Source organism: Pristiophorus japonicus, chromosome 3, assembly GCF_044704955.1.
Source record: "Pristiophorus japonicus isolate sPriJap1 chromosome 3, sPriJap1.hap1, whole genome shotgun sequence".
NCBI classification, from domain to species: domain Eukaryota; kingdom Metazoa; phylum Chordata; class Chondrichthyes; family Pristiophoridae; genus Pristiophorus; species Pristiophorus japonicus.
In genome coordinates, this window is record NC_091979.1 from 138,588,769 (window position 1) to 138,609,361 (window position 20,593).

The 20,593-nt window shown below is 42.9% G+C and overlaps 1 protein-coding gene across 2 annotated transcripts in view; it reads left to right on the forward strand.

Annotated features, from left to right (window-relative positions):
- The window catches only part of LOC139259905 (collagen alpha-1(III) chain-like), a 320,705-nt gene that overhangs the window by 243,220 nt on the left and 56,892 nt on the right, over positions 1-20,593 (forward strand). For both annotated transcript variants that reach the window (XM_070875835.1, XM_070875836.1), the window contains one exon: positions 234-341. In XM_070875835.1, the coding sequence (XP_070731936.1) occupies positions 234-341 (108 nt within the window). The remainder of the gene's footprint in view (positions 1-233; positions 342-20,593) is intronic.

The following is a 20,593-nucleotide window of genomic DNA, read 5'->3' on the forward strand; positions in this document are numbered from 1 at the left end:
GAAAAAATACTTTATGATGCACAATTCTTTGGCCTTGTTAACATCAGGAATGATCAGAAAAATATGCAGATTAACTTTGTTAAGAGAGCATGACACTAATGCTAGATACCGTATCTAATTTTCTTTAATGTGATTGGCTTTAATTGGATATTTCTTCATAAAGTTTTGACTCAACTATTGCACATAGGAGATAAAATGATTAATTATTTTCTAAACCCCATTGTCTTTAATAGGGTCCTTCTGGCACACCAGGCCCTCCAGGTATGCTAGGATCACGTGGCATAGTAGGCTTGCCTGGTTTATTGGGGCGACCAGGCCCTACAGGTCAAAGTGGTTTACCAGTAAGTATTCATTATTTTACCAGAGCTTTCAATTATGTTTCATTCCTTAATCCACATTTACTTCAAACTAGCCATGACTTCTGTATTCTAATAAAAAGGAGATATTTCTCCTATATTAGCAAACTAGCAAGCAATTTACCACATCATTCCTTCTGGAAACAGCACATGTGTTTTTACAGGCTGGAAAGAGAACCAGAAAGCTGAGGTTGAGTTATAAGTTTATATAATATTTTATACAACTGATGATGCTATCAGCTGTTAATCAAACTCTAAAGCCGGGATTTCGCCAACAGAGGCAAGATTGATGTGGGTAGCATTGGTGCAGCGTGGGAAACCCGCTCCGAAGTGCAGCCCACTCTCTCCCTTCAATCTTCCATGGCTGGGGCTTGTTAAGCCAGCCCTGCGGGTTTCCCAGCCAATTAATTGGAAAAGGGTCTGATGATGCATTATCAGGCGATTTCCTTAAAGGAACCATTCCCAACTTTTTGACAGTTCTTCTGTCAGTCTTTTGCAGCATGTGTGCCTGTGAGGTCATACAGAAGATATCACATGGTGCTGATGGATATTTTTTCCGGATAACCTAGCTGAAATTTTTGTTGATGGATGATTCAGCCAACCAACAGAGAGACTTTGAGAGCTTTTTTGTTTTGATTAACAGCTAAAAATCCAAGGTAAGTTACAAGCACACTTGGCTGAACTGCCAGAGTCCAGATGGCTGCACTATGGGAATAATAGGGCGCTTGGGTGAGTTTCAATGTAACTGTGAGATTTTCGGAGCCTATGTGGAGCGACTAGAAATGTTTTTCACTGTGAATAGTATCACCAAAGTCCCCGATGATGAAAAGCATAACCGGGTGGTGTTGGAAAAAAAACAGGCTTATTCTTAACTGAAGCAGGCCGCAAGGTGTATGAAACTCTGAAAATAGTGCTTGTGCCTGTCAAGCTAAAGGACACATCAGTAAAGTAGAACAGCACTACAGTCCTGAGCCCCTGGAAATTGCTGAAAGCTATCGTTTCAGAATACGAGATCAATTTATTAACGAAAGTATCAGTGAGTACATTGAAGCATTAAAGAAGTTATCTATTCATTGTTCAGGGCCGAGCATTGAGTGATCGCTTTGTTTGTGGGATGAAAAATTATGCGATCAGAAGAAAGTTATTGACAACTCCTAACTTGACTTTTGATTTAGCTTGTCAGACAGCTATGTCAATGGACATGGCTGACCAATATTCCCGAGAATTTCGTAACATTTCCAGTCATCAGGCAATTGAGGTGAATCGTCGACAGGTTAAATGTAAAAGGCAGTTGGGCCCCAAGGTCACAGCAACTGGCAATGGTAACAGAGCATTGAAGTCCTGCTATCAGTGCCTAGGACAACAAATTGCTAAAAGTTGTCCATATGTGAAAGCAGGGTGTTTTTTCTCCAGGAAAACTGAGCACCTTGCAAAGGCATGCCAACTAAAGAGTAAACCAACTTTCAAGGCTAACAAGTAGAAATCCCCAGAGACTACATAGCATGGAAGAAAAGCAACAGGATGAAGAGATACACATCATCAGGAGCACGAAGATATCTAACAGTGATTCAGCCACGTAGATGTTGTAGGAACCAGGATATCAATGGAAATCGACACTGGTGCATCTGTGAGTGTAGTACCGGAATCGCTATACCTCGACAAATTGCGTGATGTCTCATTGGAGAAATCCAAGATAGAGCTGCGAGGCTGCTTGGGAGAGAACATTCCTGTGGTAGGTCATATCCCTGTACCGGTGAAATACATGAATCAATTTCAGAGCTTACCTCTCTTAGTAGTGGCAGGAGACAAGCCTGCCTTACTCGGAAGAAATTGATTAGGATCACTAAAGCTAGATTGGAATGAGATTTTTCGTGTTGAAATGAGATTTGCATCGAAGAATGATATCAAGAAGTATCCGAAGGTGTTCTACAAAACAGGCAGTCCAATCCATGACTTTAAGGTGAGTGTCAGGGTACAGAAGGGCGCTAGACGAGTTTATTGCAAGCCACGTCCCGTACCATATGCACTCAATGAGAAAGTTGAGCAAGAACTCAAAAGACGAGAGACTGAGAACCTTATCTCTAAGCTAAATCGATGTAATTGGGCTACACCCATTGTTGTTGTACAGAAGTCCGACGATAAGGTAAGGTTGTGTAGTGATTATAAAGTAACCATAAACCAAGTTCTAGAGGGTTAATCTCTTCGATACATTGCCAAATGTAGCAGATTTTTTCACAACACTAACAGGTGGTCAGACCTTCTCAAAGTTGGATCTTACAAATGCCCACTTACAACTTCAACTCGATGAGGAGTTCAAGTCATGCTTGACTATAAATACTGATCTAGCCCTATATCAATTTAATAGACTGCCATTTGGAGTGTGTTCCGCCGCCGCCATAATTCAAGGTGTGATAAACGAGACTTTGCAAGGTATTGAAGGGGTAGTATGTTATTTAGATGACATACTAATTTCAACACCAAACAGGCAAATCCATAATAACTTCTTGAATGGTGCTCAAACGGCTTGAGAAGCAGAGTACAAGTGACTACGTACAAGTATAAGTTATTTCAAAACTCAGTCGAGTACTTAGGGCACAGAGTAGAAAAAAATGGTTTACATCCAACCAAGGGAAAGCTGGATGCAATCAGAAATGCACCCACTCCCAAGATTAATTAGCAATCTTGTTGTGCGAGGCCCCTTGAGGAAGAGTGACCATAATATGGTAGAATTCTTCATTAAGATGGAGAGTGATACAGATAATTCTAGGGTCCTGAACTTAAAGAAAGGTCACTTTGATGGTATGAGACGTGAATTGGCTAGGATAGACTGGCGAATAATACTCAAAGGGTTGACGGTGGATAGGCAATGGCAGATATTTGAAGATCACGTGGATGATCTTCAACAATTGTACATCCCTGTCTGGCGTAAAAATAAAACGAGAAAGGTGGCTCAACCGTGGCTAACAAGGGAAATTAGGGATAGTGTTAAATCCAAGAAAGATGCATATAAATTGGCCAGAAAAGCAGCAAACCTGAGGACTGGGAGAAATTTAGGGCTAGACTTTCCACTTCACATCGCCTATCTAAGGCCCATCTATCACCCAAAACGGACCTCTATAGCCCATTTTGAGCAAAAACTAGGCCCAAAATATCGCCGGAAAAACAGGCCCCTGAGTTTCCATTTTGATTGCCGAGATGATCGCCCAAATGATCGTCCACGCAAGACCCATCCCAAGTTTCGGCACCTAGCATGCACATCGCTGGGCTGATGCAAGGTCCAAAAGAGTGTTCAAAAATAGTTGCTTTTTCAGGGTCTTACAGAGGGAAATGGGCACTACGGACGCCATTTTTAACTTCGGAGGAAGGGTGGAGAATTAGTCCTGAGTTATTTAGAGAGTAAAATTGAACTCAGAAATTTTGGACAGGGAATATAAATAGGCATTATCAACTTATTTATGCTAAATAGATCTCATATATTGGAATTATTTAGTAAATAGCTTTTACATCGTGAAGTTATTTAATGATATTGTTGGGGCCTATCAAACTGACTGGTACAGAGAGGGCAGACTACAGTGATTAGAGAGTATAGTGTAGAGAGATTATTAAAATTCGTGAAAGTAATTATTGATAGTGATATGGGGCCTATGCTTTCCCTGCCATTAATTGTAACTGCTCACACACTGGTTACTGAAAGGATCAATCGAAGAGGTGGCAGAGTAATGCGTAGACAAAGATGAAGACAGAGGAGGAGACCGTACAGCCAAAAAAGGTACTTGGAGAAGCAATCCTACTTGAATTTGTCTGAAAATGCTTGTCTTAGGAGGCTGCGATTCTGGAAGGAGGTCATCGATGAGATATGTCAACTCGTCAAGGATGATCTGCAGCCTTCCAGCACCATCAGAACTGCACTGTCCGTTGAGGTGAAGGTTACTGCTGCCCTAGTCTTTTACGCATCGGGATCTTTTCAGGCTTCAGCTGGCGACATCTACCATATCTCTCAGCACACTACACACTGCTGTATTCGGCAGGTGACTGAAGCCCTTTATGCTCGCAGGATGGATTTCATAAGCTTCCCAATGACCAGGGAGGCACAGACCGAGAGGGCTTTGGGTTTCTTGAGAATAGCAGACTTCCCCAAGGTGCAGGGAGCAATAGACTGCACGCACATTGCCCTGAAAGCACCCTTAAAGAACGCAGAGGTGTTTCGTAAAGAAAGAGGTTCCACTCACTAAATGTGCAGCTTGTGGTCGACCACAATCAAACAATTCTGACAGTAAATGCTACATTTCCTGGCAGCATCCATGATGCACACATCTTATGTGAAAGTGCTATCCCTGACCTGTTTGCCAATCAGCCAGAAGGTCACGGTTGGATGCTGGGGGATAAAGGATATGGCCTTGCCAGTTGGCTCTGCGTAATCCTGTCACTGAAGCACAGAGACGGTATAATGAGAGTCACATAGCGACTCGCAACATCATTGAAAAGACAATTGGAGTCCTAAAGCAGCGCTTCAGATGCCTGGATCATTCGGGAGGCAGCCTATAGTACCACCCTGATCAGGTAGCAGAGTTTATTGTTGTGTGTTGCATGCTTCATAACCTAGCTATAAAGAGAGGACCAATAATGCCAGATCATGCTGCAGGTCCACCTCCAGAAGGAGATGAGACAGATGAGGCAGCCGGCGAAGATGAAGAGGAGGAACAGGCTGGAGAGGATGTGGGCGAGGACATAGGGGAGCTTAATCAGCATGGCAATCTAGCACCGGTACCACCTCACCTTTCACGAAGACCGTTAACCAGTGCCAGTTACACGGCCGCTAAGCTTTTGCATCAGCAGCTCATTAATGAACGCTTCGCATGAACTATTATTGTTGATATTCAAACGTTCAATTACAGTTACGGTTAATCAAAAGTTTCATTTGCGTGGTTAAACTGAATAAACAAACAATTAAGCATGAAAAACTGTACATTGTAAAATTTATGTAACTAAGAGAGAAGGTACAAAAGTTTTAGAAAAATATTTTTTTATTAACAAACAAAATTTTTTTTAAACAACTAATGAACAACACCCTCCCTCCAACCCCCCACCCCCTGCAACAACCCACCCTTCCCTCAAAATCCCCAAAACGTTACAAGAAGAAGAAATGAACATGTTACAGAACAAGTGGCCATTTAAGTAATGATAACAAGTGACCATTTCAGTAATGATAACAATTGATCATTTCAGTCATGTTAATAAGTGGCCATTTCATTCATGACAACAAGTGAACATTTCAGTCATGCTAACAAGTGACCATTTAAGAAAGAATGGAAAGTGAACAGTTAAGTAATGATAACAAGTGAACATTTAACTATTGAATAATATTGGCTAATTTAGTGGCAATAACAATAACAATAACAAGAGTATAATAAATTTATAACAGCAAGTGAACATTTTAAAACAAGTGAACTACATAGAAGAGAACTCCCCTCTCCCTACCTGCGGCCATGTTTCCAGATCCTGTCCCACCCACTGTTCGCACCCCACCTGCCCGTTTTGGTCTATGCAGACCGACACCAAGACGTCGTGCAGAGTGGGATGTCAAGACTTCCTGCCGTGGTGGAGGTGACGGAGAGGAAGTGGAAGCCTGAGGCTCTACTTCCGAGTCTGGAGGAACTGTGACCTCTGTACTCGCTTGCATGCTAAGGGTCTCGCTGTGAGCAGACATGACACCTTGGGGTGCAGCGCCGTGTCCAGCCATCAACGCATGCCATAGGGCATTGGTTGCAGCTGTCTGCTGCCGAATAGCCTCCAAGGTTTCCCTTGCAATCAGTGACTGTTCAGAAGACCAGTTGGAGAAATTCTGCGAGAACTCGCTCCAGGATGCTGGAAACTGGCTCCAGTTCGCAGAGAACTGGCTCCAGCTCGCTGAGAATCCCTCGAATCCCTGGATAAGGTCGCGACCGATTGCGACCGTCTCCCTGCACAGGGAAATCAAGCTCTCTGTCTGGCCCTCCAAGGCAGGCGATTGCTCACCACACTGACCAGATCTCCATGGGGTCGGCGTTTGCAATGTGACGCGTCTTGGCGTCACCACTTGGTCCCGGTGCTTCTTCCATCTCAACCGAGATGGCCGTAGGTTGTTCCGCACCCACAAAAAAAACTCCTCTTCTTCCTCCGGTTCCTCCTCCTCCTCCTGGTGAAGCATTATTGCAGGAGTTTGCAGTGGCTCCTCTTCTTCAGCCTCCTGCGATGTAGGAGACGGTTCAGTGGCAATTGACTCCAGCAACTCGACTATCACTTGACCTTTAATTTGATAAACAACGATTAATTATTCAATTCATTGCATTACAATTTTTCTCTAAGTCAAAACATTGCAATGCTTTCATTCACCACATATGCACAGGTGATCACAAGCTTTAACATGACCTAACATGACCTCATTCGAACATCTATAGTACATCACCATTATATATCAGATTATATTATATTAGCATAACATTGGATTGTAATTGCATAACATCAAATTACATTTTAATTGCATAACATTACATGAGTAACTACGATATTTTCTGTATCTACTAATGATTCACACATTGAACAATGTACATTTCTCATTACCCACAGATCTCAAGGATGGGTTCGGTCACACCACGGGATGTGACCGAACGGCTTTCTGGGCCCACCAAAGCCACCGCAAGCTCCTCGTAGGGATTCAGGGGCTACAACATTGCAGAGCTCCCGCCCGTACTGCACTGCTCCCGATTATTGATCGATATCTTTTTCTGTAAATGATACGATAACATTGCACGGCATAAGCAAATGGAGCAGGCGATTTAAGACATTGAAGACATTTAAGACTGACAGATTAAAATGTTCTATTACAAATTAGCATTACGTTGCATATTTCACATTACAACATTTAACTTTATGCTAGGTTGCATAAATTTATTCATAATTTAATTATGTTTAAATGTAAGCAAATAACATTGCAGATTCTTGTTACTATTAAGATCATTATGAATTTCAACTTACTCTGGCAGCTGAAAGTAGGCTATTCCAACTTTTGCGGCATTGGTCCGGTGTCCGGGCTTCATTGGATGCCGACGTAACTACGTCGGCAATCTCTGCCCAAATCCTCCAATATGCACGGGGTGGAGGTTTCCCATGCGCACCCCGCGTCAGCTCCTCCCTCCTCTCGCTTACTATGTTAACGAGAGCCTCATTAGCCTCCTCGCTAAAGGGCTTGGCCTTTCGCCTTTCCACAGATCCCACCATTCTTTAAATTGATATCAATTATGCTTTGTCAAAATGCTTCCTTTCTCCTCTCTCTCTCACTCTCTCTCTCCCAGACCCACCCAGAGCTTCTGAGCATGTGTGAAGACCCTTGACCTTACAAATGCGGGAAAGAACATCAACCTAAAAACAAAATCAACCTGCACATGCACAGTAATGCGTTGCTAGGGAAGCTTTTTTTTTCATTCACTTCCGTTTTCTTTGGGCGATCATGAGATCGCCGAGAAATCACATCCCCCATTTGACATCACTGGCGTAAGGCCGAGTGGAAAATCGCAACAAAAAAAATTGGGCCTTGAGCCAGCGATCAGCACAGGCGATAGGTCCCGCATCGCTGGAACAAGGCCCACTTTTTTCAGCCTTAGCCAGAAAATGGAAAGTCTAGCCCTTAGAATTCAGCAGAGGAGGACTAAGGGTTTAATTAGGAGGGGGAAAATAGAGTATGAGAGTAAGCTTGCAGGGAACATAAAAACTGACTGCAAAAGCTTCTATAGATATGTGAAGAGAAAAAGATTAGTGAAGACAAATGTAGGTCCCTTGCAGTCAGAATAAGGTGAATTTATAATGGGGAACAAGGAAATGGCAGACCAATTGAACAAATACTTTGGTTCTGTCTTCATTAAGGAAGATACAAATAACCTTCCAGAAATACTCGGGGACCAGGGTCTAACGAGAAGGAGGAATTGAAGGAAATCCTTATTAGTCAGGAAATTGATGGGAGGATTGAAGGCTGATAAATCCCCAGGGCCTCATAGTCTGCATCCCAGAGTAAGTAAGAAAGTGGCCCTAGAAATAGTGGATGCATTGGTGGTCATTTTCCAACATTCTTTAGATTCTGGATCAGTTCCTATGGATTGGAGGGTAGCTAATGTAAGCCCACTTTTTAAAAAAGGAGCGAGAGAGAAAACAGGGAATTATAGACCGGTTAGCCTGGCATCGGTAGTGGGGAAAATGTTGGAATCAATTATTAAAGATGTAATAGCAGCGCATTTGGAAAGAAGTGACAAGATTGGTACAAGTCAGCATGGATTTATGAAAGGGAAATCATGCTTGACGAATCTTCTGGAATTTTTTGAGGATGTAACTAGTAGAGTGGATAAGGGAGAACCAGTGGATGTGGTGTATTTGGACTTTCAAAAGGCTTTTGACAAGGTCCCACACAAGAGATTAGTGTGCAAAATTAAAGCACATGCTATTGGGGGTAATGTATTGATGTGGATAGAGAACTGGTTGGCAGACAGGAAGCAAAGATTAGGAATAAACTGGTTCTTTTCAGAATGGCAGGCAGTGACTAGTGGGGTACTGCAAGGTTCAGTGCTGGGACCCGAGCTATTTACAATATACATTAATGATTTAGACGAAGGAATTGAATGTAATATCTCCAAGTTTGCAGATGACACTAAGCTGGGTGGGGGTGTGAGCTGTGAGGGGGATGCTAAGAGGCTGCAGGGTGAATTGGACAGGTTAAGTGAGTGGGCAAATGCATGGCAGATGCAGTATAATGTGGATAAATGTGAGGTTATCCACTTTGGTGGCAAAAACAGGAAGGCAGAATATTATCTGAATGGTGACAGATTAAGAAAAGGGGAGATGCAACGAGACCTGGGTGTCATGGTACATCAGTCATTGAAAGTTGGCATACAGGTAGAGCAGACAGCGAAGAAGGCAAATGGCATGTTAGCCTTCATAGCGAGAGGATTTGAGTATAGGAGCAGGGAGGTCTTACTGCAGTTGTACAGGGCCTTGGTGAGGCCACACCTTGAATATCGTGTAAAATGTTGGTCTCCTAATCTGAGGAAGGACATTCTTGCTATTGAGTGAGTGCAGCGAAGATTCACCAGACTGATTCCCGGGATGGCAGGACTGACATATGATGAAAGACTGATCGACTAGGCTTATATTCACTGTTAGAAGACCTTTGGTTTTGAATATTTCTGAAAACCCTGGTCCTTTTACAGTTTTTTTTTCCTCAGCAGCTCTAACCAGGGTAATTGTCATTATCTTTTAGAGGTTCAACTTGAAATACTTGCTCATTTTGGAATGCTCCCATCTTTATAACTTCAGCAGTTTTCCATAGTTATTTTTTTACGTGTTTTTCTTACACACTGATGTCTTGGCTCTATCTCGATCAATGCCATTACAAAATGGTAGAGACTGCTGTATCTTTAAGGGAAGTTTTGAAATTTCAATTGACTCGGGTAGATGAGGTTAAGGTACAGGTCAGCAATGATCTCATTGAATGACAAAGCAGCTCGAGGGGCTGAATGGCTGACCCCTGTGGTTTTTTTTTTGGGCACTAAAATCAAATTTTTCCTTTTTTCCAGTGCCCCCTATAAAAGGAGAGGGGGACACTAAAAGCACCGGCAATTAAAACAAATTAAACTTAAAAACGTAAAATCAAATTAAAATTTGGTTGCCGGGCGTGATGATGCACTCCAGTCCCTCCGGTGCCCACCTCTTGGCTGACCCCTGTTCCTATGTTATTAACAGCAAGCTGCTCCTCCATGATTGCCTATAGATGAATTTATCCTCCAATTACTCAAAATCTTGTTTATTTAAAAAAATAAATAAAAGGGTACTATTTGGAACTAATCAGCTTCTGGGGAGAATTTCAGCAAGGTATTGGGGAAATTTTCAGTACCACTGTCCGTTTTCGAGTCAGACAGGTGCACTGTAAAACGATAACAATAATTAATGAGAACAGACAATAACTACTGAACCAGCTCATCAAACCAGATATAAATAGTCCCGTAAAAGTCTAATGGACATTAAGGTCCGTGCAACAGAGCTGGTCTCCAGTCATCTTGGATAACCCTTGCTATTGGACCAAGACCAAGCAACAGCCACCACACGTTAATAAAATCCTCACACAGACATCTTCCACCCTTCAAGATTTAGTTTAGGACCTGGAATATTAGGTCCTTCATTGAAACACCTGTGAACTTTTTGGCGTGGAAGCAAGTCATCCTTGACTCGAGGGACTGCCTATGATGATGTTTAAGGGAAGATTGGATAAATATTTGAAGCAGAGATAGACACAGGGCAAACATCGGAGATGTGAGATTAGGTTTTGGGTTTCTCTAGCAAAAGAGTTAGCACAGACACAAGTTGCCAAATAACCTTGTTAGCGTAAATGTTTTCTCGGAAGAATCATTCAACACTCAGAGTCGGTTCCAACGCCGGCGGGGAGGAAGCCTCTGGTCTAGACCCAGGCACCTCTCTCCACCGAACAAAGAAATCCATCGATATTTATATGTTTTACAACAGTTCATTACAGTTACTTCAGCCCATATCAGCTGGACACAATCCAATCATAATGATTATAGATTACATATAGGTTTCTTTAACCCAATAGAATTCCCCTGATACCTCAGGGGCTGTATGTTCGGTTCTCGGGCTGATTAATGACCTTGTTATGTGAGGTAGCCCCCCCCCCCCCCCCTTATCCCTGTTCCTCGGGGCTCTGCTGTGTGAAGTCATTGATTAAGGACATTCCATACCAGGTACTATAATGGTTCGTTATAGTTATCTTGTCTCAAGCGGATGATCCAAGGCATTCCCGGTAGTGGACCTCACAGGGTCATTGCTCGGTCAGCCTCAGTCAACAGTTCATTGCTTGACTAACTGAGTTCCCATCATGCTTGGGCAGCCATTTTATATGTGGCCATTTTAAACATATATGCGTATAGATATATTCAGCAGGTGCCTAATATCTAGTGTATAGATATATTCAGCAGGTGCCTAACAATTCCCCCTCTTTCGGTAAAGGGACTAATCCTACCTTTATTAGATATTGTGCACAGCCCGGTATGCCCTGCCTCAACGTGCTGGCCAGTCATGCGGCTTCAGGAGTCCCGGTTGCTTAGATCAAATTGACGAAGGCCAAATCCTCCTGCCCCTCTATTAGACAGATTTGTTTAATATCCAGGGACCGGGCATGGGTCCCTCTTCATTGTGCGTGGTGCCTGCATGCCTGGCAGGCCATTATGCCCCCTGTTATTGCTAAGATCAATTGTATCCCGACCAGTGTGTGTGAAATTATTCAAATCCAAGGATGGATGTTCACATTCATTCCCCAGTCCCAGACCTTTCTCCACCAACTCTGATTTTGTAAGTCTACATCAATATCTTCTTCCAGTACTTTGATTTTAGTTTGCAGTTGGTGATATAGTTTTACGGATTGACCCACCCTGAGCCTCAATTCCCGTAATACTTCGGTTAGATGTGGGATAGGGACCTGATCTGGCTCGTCATAATCCTGCAAATGATCGTGGAGCTGATCGGTTACATTAATAACTTTGGGCTTCCGGCGCCTAACCTGGGTGATATGCGCTTGCCCGATCGTGACAGGTCGTAGCGGCGCAAAGCAAAAGTTCGGCTGCGGTATCGGGCACTGCAGGTCATTATACTGGTATGAACGCTCGGTAGTAGAGACGCAGAACCTTCCCTTTCCTCCGTAGCCTGCTCTCGCAAAGTGCCTGTGTGTGGGTGCTATTTCTAGTACACACCCGTCGGTTCGGCTAAACCCACACTCGTCTAGTTCACCTCGGCCCACCGGGTGGGGACATACTGTGATCTCCCCCCTTTGCTTGCATCCTGTTAGGGAAATCCCGGTAAGTATGTTGTTTCGGCGAACAGCGGAGATGGTGGTATTCTCTAGTTGGTACAGGGGGAATGGCCCTGAATCCGGCGTAGCTATAGGGATCATCAGGACTACCCCTATCCCAGTAGTCCTACCCATCTGGCAATCTGGAATCGCTGGGTATATTCGGGTCAGTCCCTTCAGAGTACAATTATCCAGTGTCCCCCTCTGGTTAGCCAACTGAGCCAAATGTGAACTGTCTATCCAATCGGGTACCTCCCCGCTTTGGATCTGATCTAGATTGTGGCGGATCTGTCCCACCATCCACAGACCATAAGCGTGACAGAGTTGCCCCTGTCTTTGCTTTCCGGTATCTTCTTTTTCTCTATCAATGAGGTGATTGATGGTTTTGGCATGAGCTTCCAGGACTGAGATGTCATCCAACTGGATTTCGGCACCCTCCTTTCCTAGGTTGGCTTGGTCTTCCTGGTTTTGCTCCACCCTCTCTAATAACCCCTTCATCACCCCTCTAAGCTGTTCCACCCTCTCATTTAACCCTTGTATGTCTGTCAAGTTTACTACAGAGGTTCCAGTATTAAAGCCAGTAGCGACATCATTAACTATTCCTCTCTTAGTTCTATGAACTGGCTCCTGTCCTCGGAATCTACTGGCACCTATGGCATGGCAGCCTGCTGCATTACTACTTTACTTAACACTTTATAAATTTTTCTTGCCTGCTCTGTACAATATTCCGGCATTCGTATGCCTGAGACATTGATCAGGACAGGCACAATTTCATGTTTGACATTATCATATAATAGTTCACCCTGGTTGAACAGTACAATCCCATTTTCTGGTCTCTTAGTAGTTATGGGGCATGGCAATTCCTCAGGCTGTGTGGTGGTTCTTATGGGGCGCGGTGTCGGAGGGAGTGAGAAGCATACATACAACGATATTGCGGCAGCCTCTACCTCCTCGTAGTATCCACACAGCCCCACCCACTTTTTGTGGGTGACTAACGGTTGTGGTTGGGCAGGGGGCGCACAAATTATCCCAAATACATTTATCGAGCCCCCCTGGCTTCCCTTCGTCCAATGCAACTGCTCCTTGTACCCGTGGAGCATTGCACGCATACTTTGTACTTATTCAGGTTCACTTGCAGCCATGCATTAAAATAAGTCCTGTCCTTGCTCCAGTCCTTGGCTGCTGGGATGCACATTCCATCCGTTAAATTAAACAAGACTCCATAGTTCATGTAGTTGTTTATTTCCTGAGTGCGCTGCAATCCGTTGGTATCATCCAGTGTTTGCGTGGGTCTTAAGTTTCCCAATATTATGAGTTGAATCAGTCGTCGCGATCCCATCTCGGTGAGTTTTATCTGCAATTTTAAACAGACAGCCTGGTCGTCACCAGGTGTTAGGCTCTGGTCTACTTGTGTCACGGTCACTCTGTGGAATCGGAGGTAAGGATTAGGTTATCCATATTCTTTATAGTCGTACCATCTCTATCACTTCATTTCCCTGTCTGGGCTGCCATCGGTTTTGTATTTGAGCCTGCTGTGCTCGAGCCTGCACGATGACCCATCTAAATATTATCCAAACTCCAATCAACATCAATGCCACCACTCTTCCTCCAAACATCCCTGTCTGCTTTACTGTTAGGTTGGGTTTGTGGACTACACCTACCCCCTGTGGGGTACATTGGCTCGATTGCCATAGGTGATGGTGCTATGGCTGCACACTGCACTATCCGTCTGGTCCCGTTTAAAAAAATCTCTTCCAGCCTGTTTATCTTAACTTTTAATTCTTGACCAGCTAGTTCTGTTTTATTTTTATTCTGACTATCCCAACATTTCCTCTGTCTGTCAGGTGAGTCTTCTTTATTTTAGTAAGAAATTCAAATTAGTAAGGTCCAGTGTAAAACAGCTGTCAATGGAAAGGGTTAACTCCTTTACAGGTTTGTAAGAAGGCCTGATGTCATTACGTGACTTCGCGTAATCATCCAAATCTTTGTGCCTTCAAAACTTGCTTAGAAATTAGGAATCCGTTAAAACAGCAGAAATCATTAGTAAAGTGGTCATAATAAAAATCTTCTCATCGGGAAAGACAGCATTTTAGATTAAACTCCAAATTTTCTAAACTTCTAATTCCAAGTGCTTGCCAAAGATTTTTTTTTAAATGAGAGACTGAAATCCAATTTTCACACAAGCTGTATACATTCCAACATTTCATTTTTTTTTTTAACGGTTCCGTTCACTAGGCAAATCTTGTGTTTTATTTCTCTCTCTGTTGAGTTCGCATAGCTTAGATCTTTTCTCCTCGGTTATTTTCAAAATCCTCCTGTTTGTTTAGACTGTTCGGGACTTTTCTTGATAAACACCGTCTATTCTGGAAATCTTTTCAAACTGCAGTGAAACTTTCTCATAATTTAAAATCATTATCAATGTAGAGTGTCTTTTACCTCTTCCAAAGCTTTTTTTTCTTTTCCCAATTAAACCAATATCTTTTTCACAGCAAACATCAACTAGTATTTAGTAAGTTATGTCTTTTTCCATTGCAAACACATTTTTTTCAGCACTTATTTAGTACGTTACATCTTTTTTCAAACCTTTTAGTTTTATTTCTTTTTTTTTTAAAGATATCAGATTTAACTTTTTGTTTTAAATGTATCGCATTTTGTTGTGCCTTTTCTTAACCAGTGGTACTTGAAACCTTCACAACAAAATTAATTCTTCACTGTTCCCATCCTAATTTCTGCTCCCCTTTTGTAGAATTTATATTTATTGTTGAATTACAAAATGTCAAATATGGTAATACTGTTTTTTTTTTGCCTAACTTCTGTTTTAGAAGCTGATCAAAAACTTTAATCTTTTGCTCTGTAACTTCAATTTTGTGATACAGTATCTCATAAATTACATTTTTTTTAAGCTTTAGCTTCTGACGCAGCATGTGTAAAAATCTCTTTACTGAGCTAGAAGCTTTCGCGTCAAAGGTTTTACACAAAGGAAAAATGGGACCTTACTTCGCCAGCCTGCAGCCTCGACACACCCACACAGGCTTCTTTTTTTTTAAAGGCATTACAGTTTCCCTTCTCTGTTCTTTATCTTATTCCTAGACAGACATTCACAAAAGTCTCTTTTCATTCAACAAAGTTTATTGTTTAGCTGGCTCTATTCTTGGATCCATACTTCGCTTAAGATAATCACTATCAGGTTTTTTTTTTATTTCTTACATATTGATTTACTTCCTCTGTTAATTTTACATGGGCTCGCGGTATCAAGAACACAGCCTTTTCATTTTTATCTTTCTTTTCCTTCTCCCACCATTCCCGCTGATTTGCTGCCGGGTCCTGGGGATCCCATCCTGACTTAATCATCTTCTCAATTAGTTTCTTTTGTTTTTCCACCAGGTGGCGGGTAAGGGACCCTTCCAGTCCCCACTCGAGGTTACTTGCTTTATTGGCCATTCCTGGGTAGGACTAGAACCGTTAGGAATCTACTCTCAGAGGTCCGCTTTTTACCTAGCGTAACTTGTAGTAGACCGTCTCCTGGCTACTGTCAGGTCACAAGTTCTGCTGTTACACAAACTTATACAATTCTTAAAACGTGTTTAAGCAATTCCCACAGTGCCCCACGCTTCCTTAACGACTACCTACCACCGTTTTGTCTGTTGGTCCAACCCTGTTCACAGGTTTGATTTCCGTTGGTCGCTGTTCACCGCCTGGTCTCCGGGGTATATTTTCAAATCACACTACTGGTCTGGGAAGTGTCACTCGGTATCACGATCCCACGGTCTAAGTGTGTTCCCTACGCCTACTTAGTTCCTGGCCATCACGTGGGACTAAAGTCCTCTTAATTCAGGCTCAGGCTAGGCGTTTGAGATATTAGACCGTCTCTTCATGTCGATCAACCAGCTTCCACCTCCCACACCCTTTATAATTAAACATTTTTTATACTCACCCGGGTTTTTCCAAGGGCGTCCAGCGACTCCGGGAAATCGTGTTCGTGACGCCACTGTTAGCGTGAATGTTTTCTCGGAAGAATCACTCAACACTCAGAGTTGGTTCCAATGCCAAAGCCGCCTTTTATTACGCCGGCAGGGAGGAAGCCTCTGGTCTAGATCCAGGCACCTCTCTCCACCGAACAAAGAAACCCATCGATATTTATATGTTTTACAACGGTTCATTACAATTACTTAAACCCATATCGGTTGGACACAATCCAATCATAATGATTATAGATTACATATAGGTTTCTTTAACCCAATAGAATTCCCCTGATACCTCAGGGGCTGGATGTTCGGTTCTCGGGCTGATTAATGACCTTGTTATGTGAGGTAGGCCCCCCCTTAGCTCTGTTCCTCGGGGCTCTGCTGTGTGATTAAGACCATTCCATACCAGGTACTATAATGGTTCGTTATAGTTATCTTGTCTCAAGCGGATGATCCAAGGCATTCCTGGTAGTGGGCCTCACAGGGTCATTGCTCGGTCAGCCTCAGTCAACAGTTCATTGCTTGACTAACTGAGTTCCCATCATGCTTGGGCAGCCATTTTATATGTGGTCATTTTAAACATATATGCATATAGATATATTCAGCCGGTGCCTAATACCTAGTGTATAGATATATTCAGCAGGTGCCTAATGCCTACAACAACCTTCTTCTGTGCTGTATTTGCGACGGTTCTGTGGTTCTAAAGTACAGAAGTTTTATCTAAATATTAGGAAGACCGACGCCATTGTCTTTGGCCCATGCCACAAACTCCATTCCCTGAACACTTTTTCCACTCCTGGCAACTGCCTTAAGCTGAGCAAGACGTTCGCAACCTTGGTGTTAACTCCGACATGAGTTTCCAGCCATATATCTGCTCCATCGACAAGACACCTCCGTAACATTGCTCGGCTCCGACCCTGCCTCAGCTCAGCTCATTGGCTGCTGAAACATTCATCCATGCCTTTGTTATCTCTGGACTTTACAATTCCAATGCTCTCCTTGCTGGCCTTTCATCTTTCACCCCACATAAACTTGAGCTCATCTAAAACTCCGTTGCACATACCTCAACTCGCTCCCAATCTTGTTCACCCATCACCTTCGCTGGCTCCCTGTCTGATAACACTTCAATTTTAAACTCCTCATCCTTCTTTATAAATCCTCGGTAGCCTCATAAGAACATAAGAATTAGGAACAGGAGTACGCCATCTAGCCCCTCGAGCCTGCTCCGCCATTCAAAAAGATCATGGCTGATCTGGCCGTGGACTCAGCTCCACTTACCCGCCCGCTCCCCATACCCCTTATTGGTTAAAAATCTATCTATCTGTGATTTGAATACATTCAATGAGCTAGCCTCAACTCTTTCCTTGGGCAGAGAATTTCACAGATTCACAAGCCTCTGGGAGAAGAAATTCCTTCTCAGCTCGGTTTTAAATTGGCTCCCCTGTATTTTGAGGCTGTGCCCCCTAGTTGTAGTGGAAACAACCTCTCTGCCTCTATCTTGTCTATCCCTTTCATTATTTTAAATGTTTCTATAAGATCACCCCTCATCCTTCTGAACTCTAACGAGTAAAGACCCAGTCTACTCAATCTATCATCATAAAGTAACCCCCTCATCTCCGGAATCAGCCTAGTGAATCATCTCTGTACCCCCTCCAAGGCTAGTATATCCTTCCTTTAGTAAGGTGACCAAAACTGCACGCAGTGCTCCAGGTAGGGGCCTCACCAATACCTTATACAGTTGCAGCAGGACCTCCCTGCTTTTGTACTCCATCCCTCTCGCAATGAAGGCCAACATTCCATTCGCCTTCCTGATTACCTGCTGCACCTGCAAACTAACTTTTTGGGATTCATGCACAAGGACCCCCAGGTCCCTCTGCACCGCAGCATGTTGTAATTTCTCCCCATTCAAATAATATTCCCTTTTACTGTTTTTTTTTCCAAGGTGGATGACCTCACATTTTCCGACATTGTATTCCATCTGCCAAACCTTAGCCCATTCGCTTAACCTATCTAAATCCCTTTGCAGCCTCTCTGTGTCCTCTACACAACCCGCTTTCCCACTAATTTTTGTGTCATCTGCAAATTCTGTTACACTACACTCTGTCCCCTCTTCCAGGTCATCTATGTATATTGTAAACAGTTGTGGTCCCAGCACCGATCCCTGTGGCACATCACTAACCACCGATTTCCAACCCGAAAAGGACCCATTCATGCCGACTCTCTGCTTTCTGTCAGCCAGCCAATTCTCGATTCATGCTAATACATTTCCTCTGACTCCGCGTACCTTTATCTTCTGCAGTAATATTTTGTGTGGCACCTTATCGAATGCCTTTTGGAAATCTAAATACACCACATCCATCGGTTCACCTCTATCCACCATGCTCGTTATATCCTGAAAGAATTCCAGTAAATTAGTTTAACATAATTTCCCCTTCATGAATCCATGTTGCGTCTGCTTGATTGCACTATTCCTAGCTTAATGTCCCGCTATTTCTTCCTTAATGGTAGCTTCAAGCATTTACCCCACCACAGATGTTAAACTAACCGGTCTATAGTTACCTGCCTTTTGTCTGCCCCCCTTTTCAAACAGAGGCGTTACATTAGCTGCTTTCCAATCTGCTGGTACCTCCCCAGAGTCCAGAGAATTTTGGTAGATTATAACAAATGCATCTGCTATAATTTCCGCCATCTCTTTTAATACCCTTGGATGCATTTCATCAGGACCAGGGGATTTGTCTACCTTGAGTCCCATTAGCCTGTCCAGCACTACTTCCCTAGTGATAGTGATTGTCTCAAGGTCCTCCCTTCCCACATTAGTGTGACCAGCAATTTTTGGCATGGTTTTTGTGTCTTCCACTGTGAAGACCGAAGCAAAATAATTGTTTAAGGTCTCAGCCATTTCTACATTTCCCATTATTAAATCCCCCTTCTCATCTTCTAAGGGACCAACATTTACTTTAGTCACTCTCTTCCGTTTTATATATCGGTAAAAGCTTTTACTATCTGTTTTTATGTTTTGCGCAAGTTTACTTTCGTAATCTATCTTTCCTTTCTTTATTGCTTTCTTAGTCATTCTTTGCTGTTGTTTAAAATTTTCCCAATCTTCTAGTTTCCCACTAACCTTGGCCACCTTATATGCATTGGTTTTTAATTTGATTCTCTCCTTTATTTCCTTGGTTATCCACGGCTGGTTATCCCTTCTCTTACCGCCCTTTTTTTTCACTGGAATATATTTTTGTTGAGCACTGTGAAAGAGCTCCTTAAAAGTCCTCCACTGTTCCTCAATTGTGCCACCGTTTAGTCTGTGTTCCCAATCTACTTTAGCCAACTCTGTCCTCATCCCACTGTAGTCCCCTTTGTTTAAGCATAGTACGCTCGTTTGAGACACTACTTCCTCACCCTCAATCTGTATTACAAATTCAACCATACTGTGATCACTCATTCTGAGATGATCTTTTACGAGGAGATCGTTTATTATTCCTGTCTCATTACACAGGACCAGATCTAAGATGGCTTGCTCCCTTGTAGGTTCTATAACATTCTGTTCTAAGAAACAATCCCGTATGCATTCTATGAATTCCTCCTCAAGGCTACCCCGTGTGATTTGATTTGACCAATCGATATGTAAGTTAAAATCCCCCATGATTACTGCCGTACCTTTTTCACATGCCTCCATTATTCACTTGATTATTGTCCACCCCACCATGAAGTTATTATTTGGGGGCCTATAAATTACGCCCACCAGTGACTTTTTTTCCTTACTATCTCTAATCTCCACCCACAATGATTCAACATTTTGTTCATTAGAGCCAATATCATCTCTCACAACTGCCTTGATATCATCCTTTATTAACAGAGCTACCCCACCTCCTTTCCCTTCTTGTCTATCCTTCCGAATTGTCAGATATGTTTAATTCCCAGTCTTGGCCACCCTGCAACCATGTTTCTGTAATGGCCACCAAATCATACCCATTTGTAATGATTTGTGCCGTCAACTCATTTACTTTATTTCGAATGCTGCGTGCGTTTAGGTAGAGTGTTTTAATACTAGCTTTTAAACCATGATTTTTAGTTTTGACCCCTCCTGCAGCCCCTTTATATTCATACATATTGTCCCTTCCTATCACCTTGTGGTTTACATTTACCCCATCTCTCTGTAGCCTCCTCCAGCACTACAAGTTTTCAAGATCTCTGTGCTCTTCCAATTCTGGTCCTTTCCGCATCTCCGATTTTAATCGCTCCACCATTGGCGGTGGTGTTTTCAGCTGCCTTGGCCCTAAGCTCTGGAATTCCCTCCCTAAACCTCTCTGCCTCACAACGTCTCTCTCCTCTTTTACGATGCTCTTTTAAAACCTACCTTTTTGACCAAGTTTTTGGTCTTCTGTCCTGAT